This window comes from Hemitrygon akajei, chromosome 3 (assembly GCF_048418815.1).
Source record: "Hemitrygon akajei chromosome 3, sHemAka1.3, whole genome shotgun sequence".
Taxonomy (NCBI): Eukaryota; Metazoa; Chordata; class Chondrichthyes; order Myliobatiformes; family Dasyatidae; genus Hemitrygon; species Hemitrygon akajei.
The window spans coordinates 193,044,944-193,067,656 of record NC_133126.1 but is presented as its reverse complement, the minus strand read 5'-3'; the positions used below and the strand labels follow the sequence as shown (position 1 = coordinate 193,067,656).

At 44.7% G+C, this 22,713-nt stretch overlaps 1 protein-coding gene across 1 annotated transcript; it reads left to right on the top strand.

Moving 5' to 3' along the window:
* Positions 1-1,414: 1,414 nt before the first annotated feature.
* LOC140724502 (extracellular calcium-sensing receptor-like) lies at positions 1,415-21,700 on the top strand. Its single transcript, XM_073038947.1, has 5 exons — positions 1,415-1,687; positions 2,467-3,303; positions 4,943-5,167; positions 20,560-20,683; positions 20,787-21,700. The coding sequence occupies exons 1-5, from the start codon at positions 1,436-1,438 to the stop codon at positions 21,698-21,700; spliced, it is 2,352 nt and encodes a 783-aa protein (XP_072895048.1). The 5' UTR covers positions 1,415-1,435.
* The last annotated feature ends 1,013 nt before the right edge of the window (positions 21,701-22,713 follow it).

The window sequence follows — 22,713 nt, the reverse complement described above, 5'->3', positions numbered from 1 at the left end:
GAACGCTCACGATATTGTCCTTTTAAACCACTGCCGCGAACCGGCGAAAATGATCTCCGCTGTGAGCTGCTAGCGCCGTCAACCGGGGCAGCGGTGTGAGACCGAAAGCTCTGAAGCTCTCCCTATAAACGAGCGTCCACGACAACGAGAAAACTCCTCGCTGTCCACTGCTCCCATCTCTGATTGGATCGGATTAAGGCAGGATTCTCACTGGGTCACTGAACGACATCAATGTTCTACAATTCAAACCACTCCACGGTTGCTTTGGCAGTCATTGTCGTTTAAAAGACGAGCTTCTCCCCAGTTTAAGCTCTCTGGCAGTCGGTAGCAGGCCTTATCCAGGATCTCTATGCATTTAGTAGCAGACATCTTCCTCCCAATCCTGTGCGGTTTTCCATTCCCTACTGCTTTAAAGCATCCCTATAGCATGATGCTACCTCCACCGTACTTTACAGTAGTGATGGTGTTACCTGGCTTCTGTGCAGTATTAGATTTATGCAACACATACCGTTTATTGTTGAGGTCAAATCTTACGTTTTAGCCTCAACCGGCAATAAGACGTTCCAAGTCTTTACAGTAACTTTCAGGTGACACTTGGCAATGATTTCCTTTTTTTTTACTCATGGTTTCTTCCTTTGTGAAAGGCTTTCGAGATGGTTGAGCCATGATGTAGGACATCTTCAGTTTCAGCCACTGATCTGCGTAACTTTATCAGAATGAATGTTTGTGTTACGGTATCCCTCTTTCAAGTAACATTTTTCTCTGTCGACTCAGTTAAGAGGAACACAGTCTGGTTGTGGTTTCATATCGTTTACACTTTCTTACGATGGACTGCACTGAGCTCTGGGGTATGTTCAGTACCTTCGATATGATCTTGTACGCATTCCCGGATTTGTGCTCCTCTATTATAATTCTCATGACTTGCCTTGAATGCTGTTTGCCTTCATTTTAGTTTGATTCTTTTTATGAATATCCTACTGTTGATTGATACCGATAGTGGGTGTATTTCTTGAAGTGATCCTCTAATTTTTAAATTGAGTGAGTTGGTAAGGTAATACTTATCCTGCACCGGCAGAATGTTGGCATGGTATTAAAAGAGGAGATAAATATTTCGTCTGCCTCTCAACTTCAGTTTTTCATTTTTCGTAAACTGAAGACAAGTTTTAGATTTGATCGTTTGATTTGACATGACGTGTAATGTTTTATAGCTTAGCTCAAAATCCTACTTTAATATTTTTCACATTTTGGAAGTAAGAGAGCTACACTGAACATAGTTGTGGGCTGAATATGTTTTCAGGGTACTGTATATTGTATATTGACAATTATACTGTAATTGTCATATTTTGTTAAACGGACATTATTGATACCCTCTCCATGAATACATAAGTGCATTTTTTGCAGCTTCCGTTTCAGACTTTTCCGTTTCGCGATAACAATGATCTTTGCTATTGAGGAGATTAACAACAACAAGGAACTGCTTCCAAACGTTACGCTGGGTTACTGGATTTACGATTCTTGTGGCACGCCTGAAGTATCCTTAAAGGCAGCCTTTGAGTTTTTAAACAGGCTGGACGCAAGCAATTCCACCTGCAGAAGAGCTCCCGTGGTTCCCGCTATCGTCGGGGGTTCTGGATCATCACAAACTTTAGGGGTTGCGTCTTTATTTGGTCCCTTTCGGATCCCTGTGGTAAGCCATTTGATAAACTAGATGAACTTCTATGAACTGGCTGATAGTTAACTTTGTGAACTTGTTTCATAAACATCATCAGACTTTCAGAAATAATCATTTAAACAACTGTTATATTGTTGTATTTGCACAGTGCCGGTACCAAATATTAATTAAATCGTTAGTTTCTTTTTTCTTCATGCAGTCTGCCTTCTCATGTTATTTTGTCAGAATCAGAATCAGAGTTCATTTCGCTGGCATTTGTCAATAAATGTGTTGTTTTCTGGCAGCAGTCCAGTGCAATAAATGAAACATACCATGAACTACAATATGATATATTTCAAATAGAGAGTACAAACACAAAGGTAGAATTCTAGTATTGCTGGTTTTGTTTATTGACAGCTCAAAAATCAGATAGCAGTGGTGACGTAGCTGAGACTAGAAACTCCAGAAAACCTCAGGACGTCAGGCGGTACCTGTGTAGGAAGAGAACAGTCAACGCCCCTCCGCCCCCCGCCCACATCTTCCGCGTGAGCTCCGTAATAGCCCGTCGCTTTGTCCGCCCTCAACAACCTCTCAGTCACTTCTAGTCCTTCTTAAAGTGTTGACGAGAGTTACCGACCCCGAACATTAATATTCCTTCTGTACACTTACACAGCGTCGATCACATCTCTCTCATGAGTTACCAAAATCGTTTCAATGCTGTACGGCTGATGTATTGGCTCGCTGGACAATACAATTATAGTGTAGAGATTAAATGAACAATTGTAATATATCGATGAAAACTTGTCTCCCTCTAGGTTAGTTATCTCGCCACGTGTGCCTGTCTGAGCAACAGACGTGAATATCCCTCGTTCTTTAGAACGATCCCGAGCGATTACTTTCAGGTGAGGGCTTTGGCTCAACTCATCAAGCATTTCGGATGGACCTGGATCGGAACAATTAGGAGTGACAATGACTATGGTAATTTTGGGATGCAGACGTTCAATGAAGCGATGGAAGAGATGGGAATTTGCATTGCTTTCTCTGAGGCTTTTCACAAAACGTACCCAAGGGAGAAATTACTTCAAACTATAGACATAGTAAAGAAATCTTCTACAAAGGTAATATTAGCTTTCCTAGCGCACGCGGACATGAGCATTTTACTACAAGAAGTTGTACGGCAGAATATCACCGGTATACAATGGATAGGAAGCGAGGCTTGGATCACCACACCGCTTCTCCCCCCGCAGGAGAGTAAACTGTTTGTTGTCGGTGCACTTGGAATCGCGATACGAAAAGTGCGAATACCAGGGTTGAAAGAATTCCTGATGCACACTCACCCGTCTCTTTATCCCGGAAACCCTTTAGTGCAAGAGTTTTGGGAAAGAGCCTTCAGTTGCAAGTTAAGCAATACAGAAAGTAACACAGTCGACTACAAATCCGATTCGGGGCTTCGAGTGTGCACGGGAAATGAAACTCTACTTACAACGCACAACGAATTTACTGATGTGTCTGAGTACAGAGTGACCTATAATGTTTATAAATCGACTTATGCGATCGCCCACGCTCTCCATGATATGCTCAGCTGTCAAGATGGTAACGGACCATTTCACAAACGGAGCTGTGCCAATATTTCAAACTTCCAACCGTGGCAGGTAAGCACTGATAAGTCTATTGAACTGCGTGCTGGTATGATAAGATGGACCCTTGACCTCACAATTTACCTTACACCTTGTTTTCGTGTGGTCACGGCAGCGCAGCGATCATATCGCGACGCTATTGGAACTCGAGGCTCGGAGTTCAATTCCGGCGCTATCTGTAAGGAGTTTGAACGTTTTCCCATGATTACAAGGGTTTACTCCTGGTGTTCCGGTTCGTTTTCACAATGCAAATATGTGCCGCTTGGTAGCTTATCGTCATTGTAGCTAGTCCTGTGTTTAGGCTGTGTTACATAGGGTGACTCATTCCGCCAGAACAGCCAATTCCGTGCCATATATCTAAATGAAGTAAAACCATCCTCAAATGGAGATGCTATGTATCTGTAACTCTTTGTCTTGTATTTTGTTACTGTTTTTTCCTCAATGCACTAATGTAGTGCATCTCTTTGAATAGCATGCTAAACAAAATTTTCACTGTATCACGGTATATGTGGCAAAAATAAACAAATGTACCAATTTATCACGTACCCCATTGGGGAATGTTATTAGGTAATGCTAATGGCACGATCAATGGTAAGCATTTAATTGATTTCCGAATATGTTTGTGAGATATATCCTGCATTTATTCCATTGCTGCTTTTTGTTCCCCACATGCCTTTAACATAGAACCTTAGAACCAGAGAACATTACAGTACAGAAACAGGCACTTTGTCCCTTCTTGGCTGTGCCGTACCATTATTCTGCCTAATCCCACTGATCTGCACCTGGAACATATCCCTCCAAACCCCTCTCATCGATATACCGGTCCAAGTTTTTCTTAAATTCTAAAAGTGAGCCCGCATTTACCACTTCGCCTGGCAGCTCATTCCAAAATCCCACCACTCTCTGTGTGAGGAAAACCCCCCATGTTCCCTTTAAACTTTTCTCCCTTCACCCTTAACCCATGTCATCAGTATTTTTTTCTCTCCCCTAGCCTCAATGGAAAAAATTATTCAGTCTATCTATACCAATCATAATGGCATATACCTCTATTAAGTCTTCCCTCATTTCTTCTACGCTCCAGCGAATAAGGTCCTATCCTATTCAACCTTTCTCTGTAACTCAGTTTCTCAATTCCCTGCTATATCTTCCTAAACCTTCTCTGCACTCTTTCAACCTTATTAATATCCTTCTTGTAATTAGGTGACCAAAACTGCTCGCAATACTCTAAATTCGGCCTCACCAATGTTTTATACAACCTCACCATAACATTCCAACTCTTATAATTAATACTTCGATTTATAAAGGCCAATGTACCAAAAGCTATTTTACGACCCCATCTACCTGCGACGCCACTTTTAGGGAATTATATCACTGTATTCCCAGAATCCTCTGTCCTACTGCACTCTACAGTGTCCTACCATTTACCTTGCAACGTTTATCAATTTACCATTAATCCTGCATCTCTTCCCTCTGTCTTTCAATCCAGATGAAAAATCTCAATCGGAACTGCAACTGTTGATTTCCTGCCGTGTTCTTTCAGCAGTCTGTTCAGGTTTATTGTAACATTCAGTGAACTTGGTTGAAAGCTATCTAGATCATCTTGAACCCGGACACCATACATTGCTTCTCAATGCACTATTAATTTCTGATTTAGCTTCTACATTACATGAAAACAGTAAACTTCAGCACAAGGATTGGTGAAAGGATCTATTTCGATAGCAATGGTGATCCAGTCCCCATATACGACATCGTAAATTGGCAGCCGACAGACACCGGTGTTGTCACTGTAACAGTGGGACAGTATGATGGAGCAGCGCCCGAAGGACAGAAATTTATTTTAGCCGAGGAGTCAATCATATGGACAGGAGGACAATCCAGGGTAAGTGGTGTGATAAAAGACCTTGGATGTTGCAGCTGATATTTCAGTTGAGTCGATCACTCTGAGAAGAGTTTCGATTTCTTACAGTGTGTAATCACGAGAGTACCAGATTCACAATGATAAAACCAATAGCATTAGAGTGCTTTCTTCATGCAATAGTAAGGGACAAGTTAGGGCTGGGTGTGTGGTTGCAGCAACTGTCCGTCCCCTGCTCTAGGCTAATTTGAGAGCATTCACCTGCCTTAACGCAGATCTGTATTTTGTTTGAAGTTTAGAGTAAACCTTGACTGGACGCCACCGTAGCGTAGCACTACACTATTACAGCTCGGGATATTCTGGAGAGCAAAGTTCAATTATGGTGCCGTCTGTCAGGAGGCTGTACTTTCACCTCGTGAATTGCTTGGATTTCCTCGGGTACTCCAGTTTCCTGCACAGTCCAGGGACGTAACGGTTTGTAGGTTAATTGGAAAAATCACTAAATATTGAGGGAAGATCTTATTAAAAGATGTAAGATCATAAGGGGTCATTAAATTACACGAGATATTTTCTCTGCTGTTAGCGATTCTGACTAAGCAATATACACCCGGGACCAATTAATTAGGTGACTTTCCTGAAATTAATAAAGTTTATCTGCAGTGAGAGCTGCCCACCTGGAACGAGGAAAGCTGTATAAGATGTGCAACCTTCAGGTGCAGTTAACAATGTAACAGTAAATGGCATTTCTTGGAAAGATCTCTGAATCCACTTCATTAGATGCCTAATATAGTGCCCACTGGATATACGTTTGTACTCCTTTGCAACTGTAGCCCATCTAGTTCTAGGTAAGATATTTTATGCGCTTAGAGATGCTGGCCTGTAAACAGTGATAGTGATGGTGAGAATTGGAGGAGATGGCAGTTGAATGCGTGGCTGAGGAGTCGGTGCAGGGCGAAGGGCTTTAGATTTTTAAATCATTGGGATCTCTTCTGGGGAAGGTGGGACCTGTGCAGATTGGATGGGTTGCACCTGAACTCGATGGGGTGCAATCTCCTTGCAGGTAGGTTTGCTAGCATGGTTCGGGAGGGTTTAAACTAATTTGCAAGGGGGCTGGGACCCAGAGCGATAGAGCAGTGAAAGAAGTGCATGGAGTAAAGCCAGATGTAACATATAGAGAGGCTTTGCTGAAAAACAAGCAGAATAAAGGGTGTAAAGGTAGTAAGGTAGAAGGGCTAAAGTGTGTGTACTTCAATGCAAGAAGCATCAGGAACAAAGGTGATGAACTGAGAGCTTGGATGCATACATGGAATTATGATGTAGTGGTCAGTACGGAGACTTGGCTGGCACCAGGGCAGAAATGGATTCTCAATATTCCTGGATTTCAGTGCTTTAAAAGGGATAGAGAGGGGCGATAAAGGGGAGGGTGGTGGTATTACTAGTCAGGGATACTATTGCAGCTGCAGAAAGGGTGGATAATGTAGCAGGATCCTCTTTTGAGTCAGTATGGGTAGAAGTCAGGAAAATGAAAGGAGCAGTTACTCTACTGGGGGTATTCTATAGCCCCCCTGGTAGCGGCAGAGAAAGCGAGGAGCAGATTGGGAGGCAGATTTTGGAAAGGTGCAAAAAGAACAGAGTTGTTACCATGGGTGACTATAACTTCCCTAATATTGATTGGCACTTGTTTACTTCCAAGGGTTTAGATGGGGCAGAGTTTGTTAAGTGTGTCCAGGATGGATTCCTGTCACAGTATGTTGACAGGCTGACTAGGTGGAATGCCATACTAGATCTAGTGTTAGGTAAAGAACAGGGTTAGGTCACAGATCTGTCAACAGGTGAGCATCTGGGGGACAGTGATCACCGCTCCCTGGCCTTTAGCATCATCATGGAAAAGGTTAGAATGACAGAGAACAGCAAAATTTTTAACTGAGGAAGTGCAAATTATGAGGCTATAAGGCTGGAACTTGCGGTGTGAATGGGGATGATGTTTTCACAGGGAAATGTACTATGGACATACGGTCGATGTTTAAGGATCTTTTGCAGGATTTTAGGGATAAATTTGTCCCGGTGAGGAAGATAAAGAATGGTAGGAAGAAGAAACTATGGTTGACAAGTGAAGTGGAAAATCTAGTCAGGTGGAAGAAGGCAGCATAAATGAGGTTTAGGAAGCAAGGATCAGATGGGTCTATTGAGGAATATAAGGTAGCAAGAAAGGAGCTTAAGAAAGGGCTGAGAAGAGCAAGAAGGGGGCATGAGAAGGTCTTGGCGAGTAGGGTAAAGGAAAACCCCAAGACATTCTTCATTTATGTGAAGAACAAAAGGATGACAGGAGTAAAGGTAGGACCGATTAGAGATAAGAGTGGGAAGATGTGCCTGGAGGCTGTGGAAGTGAGCGAGGTCCTCAATGAATACTTCTCTTCGGTATTCACCAATGAGAGGGAACTTGATGATGGTGAGGACAATATCAGTGAGGTTGATGTTCTGGAGCATTTTGACATTAAGGGAGAAGAGGTGTTAGAGTTGTTAAAATACACTAGGACGGATAAATCCCCGGGGCCTGATGGAATATTCCTCAGGCTGCTCCATGAGGCAAGGGAAGAGATTGCTGAGCTTCTGGCTAGGATCTTTATGTCCTCATTGTCCACGGGAATGGTACCGGAGAATTGGAGGGAATCGAATGTTGTCCCCTTGTTCAATTAAGTTAGTAGGGATAGACCGGGTAATTATAGACCAGTGCGCCTTACGTCTGTGGTGGGAAAGCTGTTGGAAACGATTCTTAGAGATAGGATCTATGGACATTTACAGAATCATGGTCTGATCAGGGACAGTCAGCATGGCTTTGTGAAGGGCAGATCGTGGATAACAACCCTGATAGAATTCTTTGAGGAGGTGGCCAGGCATATAGATGAGGGTAGTGCAGTGGATGTGATCTGTATGGATTTTAGTAAGGCATTTGACAAGGTCCCACACGCTTATTCAGAAAGTCAGAAGGCATGGGATCTAGGGAAGTTTGTCCAGGTGGATTCAGAATTGGCTTGCCTGCAGAAGACAGTGGGCTGTGGTGGAGGGAGTACATTCAGATTGGAGGGTTGTGACTAGTGGTATCCCACAAGGATCTGTTCTGGGACCTCTAATTTTCGTGATTTGTATTAACGACCTGGATGTGGGGGTAGAAGGATGGGTTGGCAAGTTTGCAGACGACATAAAGGTTGGTGGAGTTGTAGATAGTGTAGACGATTGTCGAAGATTGCAGAGAGACATTGATAGGATGCAGAAGTTGGCTGAGAAGCGGCAGATGGAGCTCAACCCGGAGAAGTGTGAGGTGGTACACTTTAGAAGGACAAACTCCAAGGCAGAGTACAAAGTAAATGACAGGATACTTGGTAGTGTGGAGGAGCAGAAGGAACTGGGGGTACCTGTCCACAGATCCCGGAAAGTTGCCTCTCAGGTAGATAGGGTAGTTAAGAAACCTTATGGGCTGTTAGCTTTCATAAGTCGAGGGATAGAGTTTAAGAGACGCGATGTAATGATGCAGCTCTGTAAAACTCTAGTTAGGCCACACTTGGAGTACTGTGTCCAGTTCTGGTCGCCTCACTTTTGGGAAGGATGTGGAAGCATTGTAAAGGGTACAGATGAGATTTACCAGGATGCTGCCTGGTTTAGAGAGTATGCATTATGATCAGATCTTAAGGGAGCTAGGACTTTACACTTTGGAGAGGAGGATTAGAGGAGACATGATCGAGGTGTACAAGATATTAAGAGGAATAGACAGAGTGGACAGCCAGCGCCTCTTCCCCAGGGCACCACTGCTCAGTACAAGAGGACATGGCTTTAAGTTAAGGGGAGCAAAATTCAAAGGGGATATTAAGGAAGGTTTTATCACTCAGAGAGTGGTTGGTCCGTGGAATGCACTGCCTGAGTCAGTGGTGGAGGCAGACACACTAGTGAAGTTTAAGAGACTACTAGACAGGTATATGGAGGAATTTAAGGTGGGGGGGGTTTATATGTGAGGCAGGGTTTGAGGGTCAGAACAGCATTGTGGGCCGAAGGGCCTGCAATGTGCTGTACTATTCTATTCTATTCCATTCTAAGTTGTTGTAATGTGCGTTTATTTTTTCAATTACTTCCGCGTTCTTGTCCTCTTGCGCCAGTCTAGCTTGTTGCAATGAGCGACTGAAGCGAACCTGAGTGCAGGACAGCGGGACGGAGATTGAGTTCGGATATTTACACGGGCGTAAACGCCGAACAGCAAACAGGAGGGATCTTGACATGGAGCCCTGATATGGAACCTTGACACAGAGCCTTGACTCAGAGAAACGGTACCTTGAAACTGAAGCTAAACTTAGAATAAATTATTCTAAGCGATCAGGAAACGTAATTTACTCACAGGAGAGAAAAGACCAACGAACTGGCGAATAGTGGCTGTGACTTAGAAGTCCTATACTGAGTCTTTGATGGAGACCAGGTGTGCAATCATTAAAGAGAATTGTAAGCAATTTGGAAAATTAACGATCGTGAACATGGCATAATCGAAGAAAATTTGGAGCAAGATAGGGAATTAACAATCAGGGCCATGACAGTAACCACCCCCACCCCTCAACGGGAGCCTCCTTGCGATTCGCCAGGCTTGTCCGGATGTTCACGAAGGAAATCACGAATGAGGGAAGGGTCCAAGATGAAGGAGAGGGTAATCCAGGAACGTTTCTCCGTGCCGTATCCTTCCCGATAGACCAGGTATTGGAGGCCTCTGCCTCGGCGGCGCACAACCAGTAATCGCCGGACGGTGTAGGTGGGTGGTCGTCAATATCCCGGGCGGGTGAATGGGATTCAGCAGGAAGGCATAATGGCATGACAGATACCGGGCTCAATTGGAAAATGTGGAATGTAGGATGAATGTGCAGATATTTGTGTGGTTTGAGTCGGACCGCCGAGGGGTTGATAATACTCTCAGTCTCGAATGGTCCCAGGAAACTGGCGGCGAGTTTCTTGATTACGTTCTTGAGCGGGGATGTCTTTAGTAGAGGGCGAAACTTCTGCCCAGGTCGATAATCAGCTGCAGACATCCGATGGCGATCGGCAATCCTCCTGTTGCGCTCCGCTGAATGGAGCATGTCCGCGCGCGTGTTTTTCCAGATCTTGCGGCAACGGTGGAGATGGGCTAGAACAGAAGGCAAATCACTATCATCTTCAGGAGTGGATAACAGAGTGGATTAGTAACCGAGGGAGCATTCTAAGGGAGACATTCCGGTGGCGGTGCTGACCAGGGAGTTTTGGGTGTACTCTACCCAAGCAAGTTGGGTGCTCCATGCAGACGGGTTGTTGGCGATTACGCAGTACAGTGTTGCTTCCAGATTCTCGTTGGATCGCTCTGTTTGCCCGTTCAACTGTGGATGAAAGCCGGACGACGAGGTTACAAAGGCTCCAAGGGCTTGATAAAATGATTTCTAAGCTTAAGAAACGGATTTGGGGCCCCGGTCAGAAATGATGCCCGAGGGAATCCAATGAAGGCGGAAGACGTGATGGACACGAAGGTCGGCTGTTTCACGAGCTCTAGGGAGTATGGGGAGAGCTACGAATTGCACAGCTATGGAGAAGCGGTCCGCCGCGGTGAGTACGGAAGTGTTCCCATCTGAAAATCCGCTGCACATCGACGGCTCCTCGGTAGAGATCGTAAACAGCACCAACTTTATTGGTGTTCACCTGACGGAGAATCTCACCTGGTCCCTCAGCACCAGCTCCATAGTAAAGAAAGCCCAGCAGCTTCTCTACTTTTTGCGAAGGCTGAGGAAAGTCCATCTTCCACCCTTCATCCTCATCACATTCTACAAGGGTTGTATTGAGAGCATCCTGAGCAGCTGCATCACTGCCTGGCTCGGAAATTGCAAGGTCGGCATGGCGGCAGGGAAAAGGCCCGTTGTTTGCTGAATTATTCTCCCAGTTCGTGGTACTCTTCTGGATACTTTCATAGGTCGGGGGTTTCACAGGCTAAAGGGCCGATTTAAGACAAGTGGAGTGACAGAACTGGCTCCTGCTGGCTATCATCCCAGTACACCAGTCAAATTGAGGATTATGACGGACCAACGAGGGTTACCCAAGAGCTATAGGGACTTGAACTGATGAAATTAAGTTAAATTGTACCTGCTCCCAATGGTTCCCGGAGAGAATTAGAGACAGGGGTGCTGTGCAGTGTGTGATCCGGACCACAAGTCTGCAGTCCAGTTCCAGGGCCCCAAGAAGGACAGTCAACAGTTCCCGTGGAATTCCACCCCGTGAAGCTATTTCTTCATTCAGAAGCTTTCCCTCAGCACTGGAGTCCACTAGAGCTGACAGAGGTTGGGATAGTTCGTTGTAACATAAATTTGCCGGAATCTGCACCGGGGTTGTGGGAACGGAAGGAATGTTGTTTGTCTCACGAGGGTACCCTTTCTACTGGTGAGCCTTCCTTCTTTGGCCGGAGGGGACAAGTAGCTCGGTACTGGCCGGACTGGCTACAATGTAGACAATCACCCGCTCTCAATCTGCGGAGTCGCTCAACGGGAGAGAGGCTGTTCCGTCCCAGCTGCATGAATTCCACGACCAAGGCGATGGAATTGGTCGGACCGGGCGCTACTCTTGCAGCAGGAGGAGTAGAGGGACTTGTTTCTTGCGGAATGCGGAAACGATTGCCGTGGTGTGGTCAAAGGTCGTGGACGACCAGATCTGTTCCTATAGTGTTCTTGAAGACGGTTGTCCAGCCTGGTGACCAGGGAGATCAATGGATCCGGGCAGTTGGTGTCATCCCTTGCTGCCAACTCGCCCTTCTCCATGTTGACGAGGCCATTCCGGAAAACCCCTTGGAGCGTCTCATCATTCCACCCCGAGTCGACCACTAACGTCCAGAACTCCACAGAATACTCGACGACACCAAGGGACCCTGACGGAGGGTGAGTAGACGCTTAGCAGTATCTTTTCCACGGACGGGATGGTCAAAGATATTTCTCCTCATTGTGGGGAATGACAAGCAGATGTCCGTCTGATTATCCCAGACTGCTGTAGTCCACGCTAATGCACTTGCCCGCAACAACACGATGATGATAAACTACCTTTGACTTGTCCGTTGAGTAAGTGGATAACTGCTGATCGAACATTACAGAAGAAAGGCCCGGAACTGCCCCAAATCCCCAGCGTAGCATTCAAGTTCAGGTATGTGCCGCTCTCCTGGCGGGGGTGTTGCTGACTCGTAGGGGGTTGCCACTACAAACTATCTGGACTGGTTTGACTGAGTTCCAGGAGAGGATTGGGTAAGATTAGTGGATACACGGTGCACCTGGTCTTCGATATTCGTTATGTTAGCAACAGGGAACGGACGTTGTCTACGACATCCCGGAGGAGTTGAGGAGTTGATCGTACAGACCCACTAGGGAGCCTTGCCGGCGAGGACTTCTTTCAGGGCCTTCGTGTCCGCTGGGTCCATAGTGGCCAGTTCGCTCTGTCGCAATGAGTGACTGAAGCGAACTCAGGTGCGGGGCACAGGCAGGGAGATTGAGTTTGGATGCTTACACGGGCGTAAACGCCGAACAGCAAGCTGGAGGGATCTTGACATGGAGCCCTGACTTAGAAGTTTAACCCAGAACTTTGACTCAGAGACTTGAAACGGAGTCTCATAGGTACCTTGAAACTGGAGCTAAATTGAGAACAAACGGTTCTAAGCGATGTGGAAACGTAGTTCACTCAGAGAAAAAAAAGACTAACGAACTGGCGACTAGTGGTTGTGACTTAGAATTCTTAGACTCAGTCTTTGATAGAAACGGGCTGTGCCATCATTAAAGAGAATTGGAAGCAATTTGGGAAATTAACATAGAAACATAGAAAATAGGTGCAGGAGTAGGCCATTCGGCCCTTCGAGCCTGCACCGCAGTTCAGTTTGATCATGGCTGATCATCCAACTCAGAAACCTGTACCTGCTTTCTCTTCACACGCCCTGATCCCCTTTAGGCATAATGACCATATGTAACTCCCTCTTAAATATAGCCAATGAACTGGACTCAACTGTTTCCTATGACAGAGAATTCCACAGATTCACCACTCTCTGTGTGAAGAGGTATTTCCTCATCTCTGTCCTAAAAGGCTTCCCCTTTATCCTTAAACTGTAACCCCTCGTTCTGGACTTCCCCAACATCGGAAACAATCTTCCTGCATCTAGTCTGTCCAATCCCTTGAGAATTTTATACATTTCAATAAGATCCCCCCTCAATCCTCTAAATTCCAGCCAGTATAAGACTAGTCGATCCAGTCTTACTTCATATGAAACTCCTGCCAACCCAGGAGTCAATCTGGTGAACCCTCCTTGTACTCCCTCTATGGCAAGAATGTTATTCCTCAGATTAGGGGACCAAAAATGCACACAATACTCCAGGTGTGGTCTCACCAAGGCCTTGTACAACAACTGCAGTAGAACCTCCCTGCTCCCGTACTCGAATCCTCTTGCTATGAATGCCAACATACTATTCGCCTTTTTCACCGCCTGCTGTACCTGCATGCCCACTTTCAATGACTGGTGTACAATGACACCCAGGTCTCGTTGCACCTCCCCTTTTCCTAATCGGCCACCATTCAGATAATAATCTGTTTTCCTGTTCTTGCCACCACAGTGGATAGCCTCACATTTATACACATTAAATTGCATCTGTCATGAATTTGCTCACACACCGAACCTATCCAAGTCACCCTGTATCCTCTTAGCATTCTCATCACAGCTAACACTGCCGCCCAGCTTCGTGTCATCCGCAAACTTGGAGATGCTGCATTTAATTCCCTCGTCTAAATCATTAATATATATTGTAAACAACTGGGGTCCCAGCACTGAGCCTTGCGGTACCCCACTAGTCACGGCCTGCCATTCTGAAAATGTCCCATTTATTCCCACTCTTTGCTTCCTTTCTGCCAATCAATTCTCTATCCACATCAATGCAATAACCCCAATACCGTTTGCTTTAAGTTTGCACACTAATATCCTGTGGGGGACCTTGTCAAAAGCTTTTTAAAAATCCAAATTTACCACATCTACTGGTTTTGTCCTATCCACTCTACTAGTTACATCCTCAAAAAAGTCTATAAGATTCGTCAGACATGATTTTCCTTTCACAAATCCATGTTGACTTTATCCGATGATTTCACCGCTTTCCAAATGTGCTGTTATCACATCTTGGATAACTGACTCTAGCATTTTCTCCACCACCGATGTCAGGCTAATCGTCCTATAATTCCCCTGTTTCTCTCTTACACTTTTTTTTAAAAAGTGGGGTTACATTAGCCACCCTCCAATCCCCAGGAACTAATCCAGAACCTAAAGAGTTTTGAATAATTATCACTAATGTATCCACTATTTCTTGGGCTACTTCCTTAAGCACTCTGGGACGCAGACCATCTGGACCTGGGGATTTATTTGCCTTTAATCCCTTCAATTTACCTAAAACCACTTCCCTCTAACATGTATTTCCCTCAGTTCCTCCATCTCACTAGACACTCTACATCCTCTATTTCCGGAAGAATATTTATGTCCTCCTTAGTGAAGTTAGCACCAAAGTAGTTATTCAATTGGTCTGCCATGTCCTTGTTCCCCATGATCAATTCACCTGTTTCTGACTGTAAGGGACCTACATTGGTCTTAACCAATCTTTTTCTTTTCAAATATCTATAAAAGCTTTTACAGTCAGTTTTTATGTTCCCTGCCATCTTTCTCTCATAATCTTTTTTTCCCCCCTTTCCTAATTAAATCTTTTTTCCTCCTCTGCTGGACTCTGAATTTCTCCCAGTCCTCAGGTGTACCGTTTTTTTGGCTAATTTGTATGTTTCTTCTTTGGAATTGATACTATCCCTAATTTCCCTTGTCAGCCATGGGTGCACTAACTTCCCTGGTTGATTCTTTTGCCAAACTGGGATGAACAATTGTTGTAGTTCATCCATGCGATCTTTAAATGCCTGTCATTGCTTATCCACCGTCAACCCTTTAAGTATGATTTGCCAGTGTATCTTAGCTAATGCACGTCTCATACCTTCAAAGTTACCCTTCTTTAAGTTCAGAACGTTTGTTTCTGAATTAACTATGTCACTCACCATCTTAATGAATAATAACACCATATTATGGTCACTTTTACCCAAGGGGCCTCGCACGACAAGATTGCTAAGTAACCCTTCCTCATTGCTCAATGCCCAGTCTAGAATGGCCTGCTCTCTAGTTGGGTCCTCGACATGTTAGTTCAGGAAACCATCCCGCATACATTCCAAGAAATCCTCTACCTCAGCACCGTTACCAATTTGGTTCACCCAATCTATATGTAGATTGCAGTCACCCGTTATAACTGCTGTTCCTGTATTGCACGCACTTCTAATTTCCTTTTTAATGCCATCCCCAATCTCACTACTACTGTTAGGTGGCCTGTACACAACTTGCACCAGCGTTTTCTGCCCCTTAGTGTTATGCAGCTCTACCCATATAGATTCCACATCCTCCAGGCTAATGTCCTTCCTTTCTATTGCGTTAGACTCCTCTCTAACCAGCAACGCTACCCCACCTCCTTTTCGTTTCTGTCTATACTCCCTGAATATTTAATATCACTGGATGTTGAACTCCCTTCCTTTGTCACCCTGGAGCCATGTCTCTGTGATCCTAAGTAAATCATATACATTAATAACTATCTGCACATTCAATTCATCCACCTTGTTACGAATGCTCCTCGCATTGACACACAAAGCCTTCAGGCTTGTTTTTACAACACTCTTAGCCCTTATACAATTATGTTGAGGAGTGACCCTTTTTGATTTTTGTCCTGGATTTGCCCGCCTGCCACTTTGACTTTTCACCTTACTATTTTTGCTACTACCCTCATTCTGCACGCCTCTGTCTCTCTGCACTTGTTCCCATCCAGTTTAAATCCACCTGAACAGCAGTAACAACCCCCCCCCCCCAGGGCATTGGTTCCAGTCCAGCCCAGGTGCAGACCGTCCTGTTTGTACCAGTCCAACTTCCCCCAGAACTGGTTCCAATGCCCTAGAAATTTGAATCTCTCTCCCTGCACCATTTCTCAAGCCACGTATTCATATGAAATATCCTCCTATTTCTACTCTGACTAGCACGTGGCACTTGTAGTAATCCAGAGATTATTACCTTTGTGGTCCTACTTTTTAGGTTATCTTCTAACTCCCTAAATTCACCTTGTAGGACCTCATCCCGTTTTTTACCTATATCGTTGGTACCTATGTGCACCACGGCCACTGGCTGTTCACCCTCCCACTCCAGAATGTCCTGCAGCTGCTCAGAGACATCCTTGACCCTTGCACCAGGGAGGCAACATACCCACCTGGAGTCTCGTTTGCGGCCGCGGAAACGCCTATCTATTCCCCTTACAGTCGAATCCCCTATCACTATAGCTCTCCCATTCCTTTTCCTTCCCTCCTGTGCCGCAGAGCCACCCGTGGTGCCACCGGCTGCTGCTGCCTTCCCCTGATGAGACATCTCCACCAACAGTATCCAAAACAGTATATATATCTGTCTAGGAGAGAGATGAGCTCAAGGGACTCCTGCACTACCTGCCACAGCTACGCTGTCTAGTGGCCACCTATTCCCTTCCTGCCTGTGTAGCCTTTACCTGCAGTGTAGCCAACTCACTGAACGTGCTATTCACGACTTTCTCAGCATCGCGGAAGCTCCAGTATGAACCCAATCACAGCTCCAGCCGCTCAATGTGGTCTGCCAGAAGCTGCAGCTGGACACATTTCCTGCATACATAGCCGTCAGCGACACTGGAAGAATCGCTGATTTCCTACATGTTGCAGGATGAACAAACCACGGGGCCGATCTCATCTATCATGACCTACCCAATACGTTGCCTCAACTTTTGAAACGTTCTCCTTTTAAAGGATCTTACCCGGCCTTACCTCACTTGGAGTGAAGCTCGTCCTCAGCCTCTGCTTGCCGAAATGTCTGGAGACAAAGCCTTCCTACTCTGTCTCCCTCTTCTCAGTTGCCCGCTACAACGTCGCCACGACGATCGGGACCATCGCGTAAAAAAGAAAATTAAGAGCAAGATAGGGAATTAATGATTGGGATCATGACATATCTATTGTTCTCTGACCTTTCTCGCTAACGTGGCATTTTGCCCCAGCGAACTACAGTTGAGTGGATAATTTTTTTCGTGTTTCTCACCATTATCCGTAAACTCCAGATGTGGTTCGTCATTAAAATCTCAGTATATCAGCAGATTCTCAGACACAGTACCCACATAGCCTGGAATCAACAATTATTGCACGATCAATGTCAATTTGATCACATTTGTTTCCCATTCTCATATTCGGTCCGAATAGCAATATTCATCATGTCTGCGTGCTTTTTATACATTACGTTGCTGCCACATGATTGGCCGATTAGAGCAGGTGTAGTGGTTTACCTAATAAGGAGGCCACTGAGAGTAGATCATCTTCAGGAGGCAGTCATTCAAAACCGAAATGGCCATGAATGTTGTGTCACATAGAGTAGTGAAGCTGTGAGAATCATTAATTCAGAGGGCCGTGGACGCCGAATTTTTGGTGGGGGAGGATAAATATTGTTTCCAAAAGGCCAGACAGCTGAGGACTATGGGAACTTCCAGAAACTAGGAGGTATATGTGGTAGATCGACTATGAATACATTTAATGTTGGGGTAGGCATCAGAGACTATCTGACCAGCTCCTGCTCCTATTTCATTGTCTTCTTAATGTTTGAGCAATGAAGTTCATTCGTCACCTCACCCTTCTCCATTCTGAAACTTCCTTCACGTCTACCTTTTTCTCCAGTTGCCGGCTTTGGACCTCAATTATTCTGCTTCCACCCTCTCTCTCTGGTGGAGGTAGAAAGAGAGAGAGAGAGAGAAAAGACAAGATCGTTTTAATTTGCAGAATCGGTATCTCAGAAATAAGTCGTACGTAGGGAAGATTTGAATGGCAGAATCGATGGGATTTTTTTTGTTCAAGTTTGCCGACGACTTTAAGTGGAGGATCAGACAGCGTTGAGGAAGAAGGGCGTCTGCAGAAAGACGTAGCCAGATTGAGACAATGGGCAATAAATTGACAGATAGAATGTAATATATGGAAGTGTATTATCCTGCACTTTTTCAGACGAAATAAAGGCGGTGTCTATATTCTACATATTGAAAAAATCAGAAATCAAAGCTACTGTCTGCCTTCCTGCACTCATTGCAGTTCAGACGAATTCGGTGAGGGGGGGGCGGGGTTGTAGTGGTCTCATTGAAACCCATCGAATATTGTAAGGCATGGATAGAGTGGATGTGTATAGAATGTTCCCATCGTGGGGATGTGGGGAGAGTCAAGGACCAGAATACACAACCTCAGGATAGAAGGACTTTCCTTTAGAATTCAGATGCTAGGAATGTCTTCCCACACAAGGTTGTGAATCTGTGGAATTCATCGTCCCAGTCGGCTATGGAAGTGAAGTTATTGGGCATACGTAAAGCGAAATTTATTAGCTTCCGAATTAGTTGTGGCGTCAAAGTTATGCAAGAATGCAGAATAATAGAACTGAGAGGATTTTTTGAAAAAAAACGGCCAAGGTAGAAATGTGGAGCAGAATCGATGGAGCGAATAACTTAATTTTGTCCTTTGGCTCATGTTCGTAATATCACCAGAGGACAGAGATTGCCCGGAAATATGTAGGCGTGGTCAATCGAATGATCTTTTTTAAGTGATTTAAGATTGTTTATTTCGTCATCAGTGGTAACATTGAAATACTATTTACAGATAATGATTAAAAATGCACAGTATCACAAATTTTCAAATGATTCCTGTTTCAGAGAACTCCAAATATTCAAGACAAAGTGCCTAACGACATATTCTGGTCCTCATCAACAAGTTTAAGTAGGGCGGAACTGCTGCTTCGGAGCGCCAGAGACTGGGGTTCAATCCTGACCTCCCGTGCTCTCCTCATAGAGTTTGCATGTTCTACTCTTGACCACACTGGCTGCTCTGGTTTCCACTCACATGCCGAAGATGTGTAGGTTGATAGGTCAATCAGTCATTATCAATAGCCCCCGACGTGTTGGAGAGTGTGAAATCTGTAGTGAGTTCAAGAAAATATGGGGATAATGAAATTGGATAATTTTGTAAGTGGTGTACATGGATAGCTTCTGGTTCGCACAGACTCGGTGGGTTGAAGTGTATGTTTCCCTGTTGTATATTTCATCGACTGCCATAGCAACTGGACGTTTCGCCGTTCTTACTGGAACCGAATCGTCTTAAGGTATATGAAAAAAAATACTCCGTGCCTATGGGCACTGTTATAAGTATTCTATAAACGGATTAGTTATTAAAATGCATTTTCAAGATCATCCTTAATATTAACTCAGTAGGGTATGGTCACCAGGCAAAGGTCTGAAAAAAAAAACACAACGGTATTCAAGTTCACATATGACTCACAGCCGTCCTACCCTCTCATTCCGTTTAACATTGTCCAGCTGAGCTCTTCAGATTCATCAACTTTGCCTACAACTTCCATCCTGCCCTTAAATTCCCTTGATCCACCTCTGATACATCGGAACCCTTTCTCGTTCTCTGTGTCTCCATTTCTAGAGACAAAGTGCAACGGACAACCGTTCCGACTTTGCCGACGGGCAACACTTCACCTGAAAATCGGCTGGTATAGTCTATTGCATCCAGCGCACCCAAAAACCCTCCACTACAACAGTAAGGGCTGACGTATTTTTCTCCATCTGCCAGATGAGCAGATGCCCGGGGGCCAGCCAATTCAATCCAACCCCACTCCCGTACCGATATGTTGGTCCACGGCCTCAACTTTTGCAATGATGAGGCCACTCTCAGGAGTGAGGAGCAACAACTAGAACTTGCCTGCGTAAAAGTAACCTGCAAACTGATGGCACGAACATCGAGTTTCCTCCTGGTATTTTCTCCCATCCCTATTCTCTCTTCTTCAATTCCCATACCGTGCCTCTCATCTCTTCCTCCCTCATACCTATCAACCTCCCCCCCCCCCCCCCGTGTCCCTTCTTTTTTCCGTTTTCCCTATGGTCCAGTTTCCTCTCTTACTATCTTCTCCAGTTCTTTACCTTTCCCACTCACCTGGTTTTACCTCCAAACTGTTAGCTGGTTCTTTCCCTACACTTCCCCCTCTTTTTTATTCTGGCCACTCCTCCGTCATTTCCAGTTCTGAAGGGATGTTGCGACCCGAAACGATGGGGGTTTATATATTTCCCTTAGAGGCTGCCTGATCTGTTGAGTTCCTATATTATTCAATATGTGATTTTGGGAACATGGCAATTAGAGTCCTTGAAAATTACTCCTTAGGTTGTGGAATGAGTTTAAATTTGGGGTGAGTGAACCACTTCTTCCGTTTCTACTTAAAATGGCCAAATCCTAGTTTAAACTTTCCATAGGTTCCAAGAGCGGTCTGTTCTGAAAGCTGTGATCCCGGAACACGAAAGGCTCCGAAAAAAGGACAACCCAAGTGCTGCTATGATTGCGTACAATGTCCCAAAGGAGAAATTAGCAACACCACCGGTGAGACATCTCTGTGAGCTTCTATTAATTAAATGTCAGTACAGAAGCATTCTCAAATATAAACTTGCCCCTCCGTCTCCAACATTGATTTGTTTCGTTTTAGATTCAACCGGTTGCCTTAAGTGCCCAGCAGAATACAAGTCCAATGAGAAACGTGTTGAATGCGTACCAAAAATGATCGAATTTTTATCATTTAGTGAAATCATGGGGATTACCCTGGTGACGCTGGGATTGGTTGGATTTTGTATGACAATGCTGGTATTTGCAACGTTCTATACTCACAGAGACACGCCGATTGTTAAAGCTAATAACTCAGAACTAAGTTTCCTTCTTCTTGTGGCTTTAATGTTCTGCTTTCTCTGTTCAGTTACATTCATCGGAGAACCGTCAACGTGGTCTTGCATGCTTCGCCACACGTCATTCAGTATTATATTTGTTCTCTGTGTGTCTTGCGTTTTGGGTAAAACGGTCGTCGTTGTCTTGGCGTTCAAAGCGACTCTGCCGAACAATAACATAATGAAGTGGTTTGGCCCAAGCCAGCAGCGATTAACCGTCTTAAGCCTTACTTCGCTGCAGTGCTTAATGTGTACCGTCTGGCTCGCAACATCGCCGCCATACCCTCGGAAGAGTACAGAATATTTTACCGAGATAATAGTTTTTGAATGCAACGTTGGGTCTGACCTTGCCTTTTATTGTGTGCTGGGTTACATTGGATTCCTGTCCTGTGTGTGTTTTGTAGTCGCCTTTCTAGTTCGACAACTTCCTGACAACTTCAACGAAGCTAAACACATCACATTTAGTATGCTTATCTTTTGTGCAGTTTGGATTACCTTCATCCCAGCCTACGTGAGTTCTCCTGGGAAGTACACGGTGGCAGTGGAAGTGTTTGCCATTTTAGCATCCAGTTATGCGATGTTGTTCTGTATTTTTGCTCCCAAATGTTATATTATACTCTTTAAGCGAGAACAGAACACAAAGAGACATGTCATGGGTAAAATGTCATCCAGAAAGCTTTAATAATGAACAACTATGTAACTATGTTGTGTGACTGTGTATCACTATCTTAATATTTCAGTGTCCATTGCTTGCTTTAATTTTGTAAGTCTCCCGTTACATCAAATCAATGTTCATTGTAATGAACAGATAAAACGTAGAACTATACAAGTCTGTTGGGGCTGTTATGGGTGCTCTGGAGCATTGTCAAAGTTTGCAGTTACGGCGGGACTCAATAGGATGGCTAACTGTGCTGAGATTTGGCAGATAGAGTTCAACCCAGAAAAGTATGCAGTGGTTCTTTTCTAAATGCACAACATAATATTAATGGCACGACTATGGACAGTTTAGAAGATCAGCGATATTTTAGGTTCTATATCCATAGGCCACTCAAAGCTGCTGCACAGTTTAACAGTGTTGTTAAGACGTTGTATGTTGTTGTGGCCTTCATCAACCGTGGGATGGAGGTCTAGAGCCGTGAGGTAATGTTAAACCTAAAAAAGACCTTAATTAGACCCCACTTGGATTACTTTTTTCACTTCTGGTTACCTCACCACAGAAAGGATGCGGGTTCTATAGAGAGTGCAAAAGAGATGAACAGAGATGTTGCCGGGATTGGAGAGCATGCCGTTAGTGAAGAGGTTGCGTGTACTTTGACTTTTGTCCTTCGAGCTACTTGGGATTAGAGGTGACCTGATTGAGGAGTACACGATAATGAGAGGAATGAATAGTGAGGATACAGAGTCTTTTTCTCCCAGGACTGAAATTGCAAACACGAGGGGGCTAAAGTTCTAAGGTGCTTGGAAGTAGGAAGAAGGTGGATATCGGAGGTAATATTACCTAGGGAGGTGGGTGAGTGGAATCCACTGCCAGCGGCACTGGATAAAATGTGGTCTTTTAAGAGACTCTTAGGTTCACGGAGCTCAGAATAACAAAAGGCTATGCGGTAGGGAAATTGTAAGCAGTTTCTAGAGGAGGTTACATTATCGGCACAACATTGTGGGCCGAAGGGCTTGTAATGTGCTGTGGATTTCAAG

Excerpts from the sequence above, each read along its gene's own strand:
- LOC140724502 (XM_073038947.1), top strand. The coding sequence starts at position 1,436 with ATGATCTTTGCTATTGAGGAGATTAACAACAACAAGGAACTGCTTCCA. Across the intron at positions 1,688-2,466 it reads GTCCCTTTCGGATCCCTGTG|GTTAGTTATCTCGCCACGTG; the intron begins GTAAGCCATTTG and ends GTCTCCCTCTAG. Across the intron at positions 3,304-4,942 it reads CAAACTTCCAACCGTGGCAG|CTTCTACATTACATGAAAAC; the intron begins GTAAGCACTGAT and ends TTTCTGATTTAG.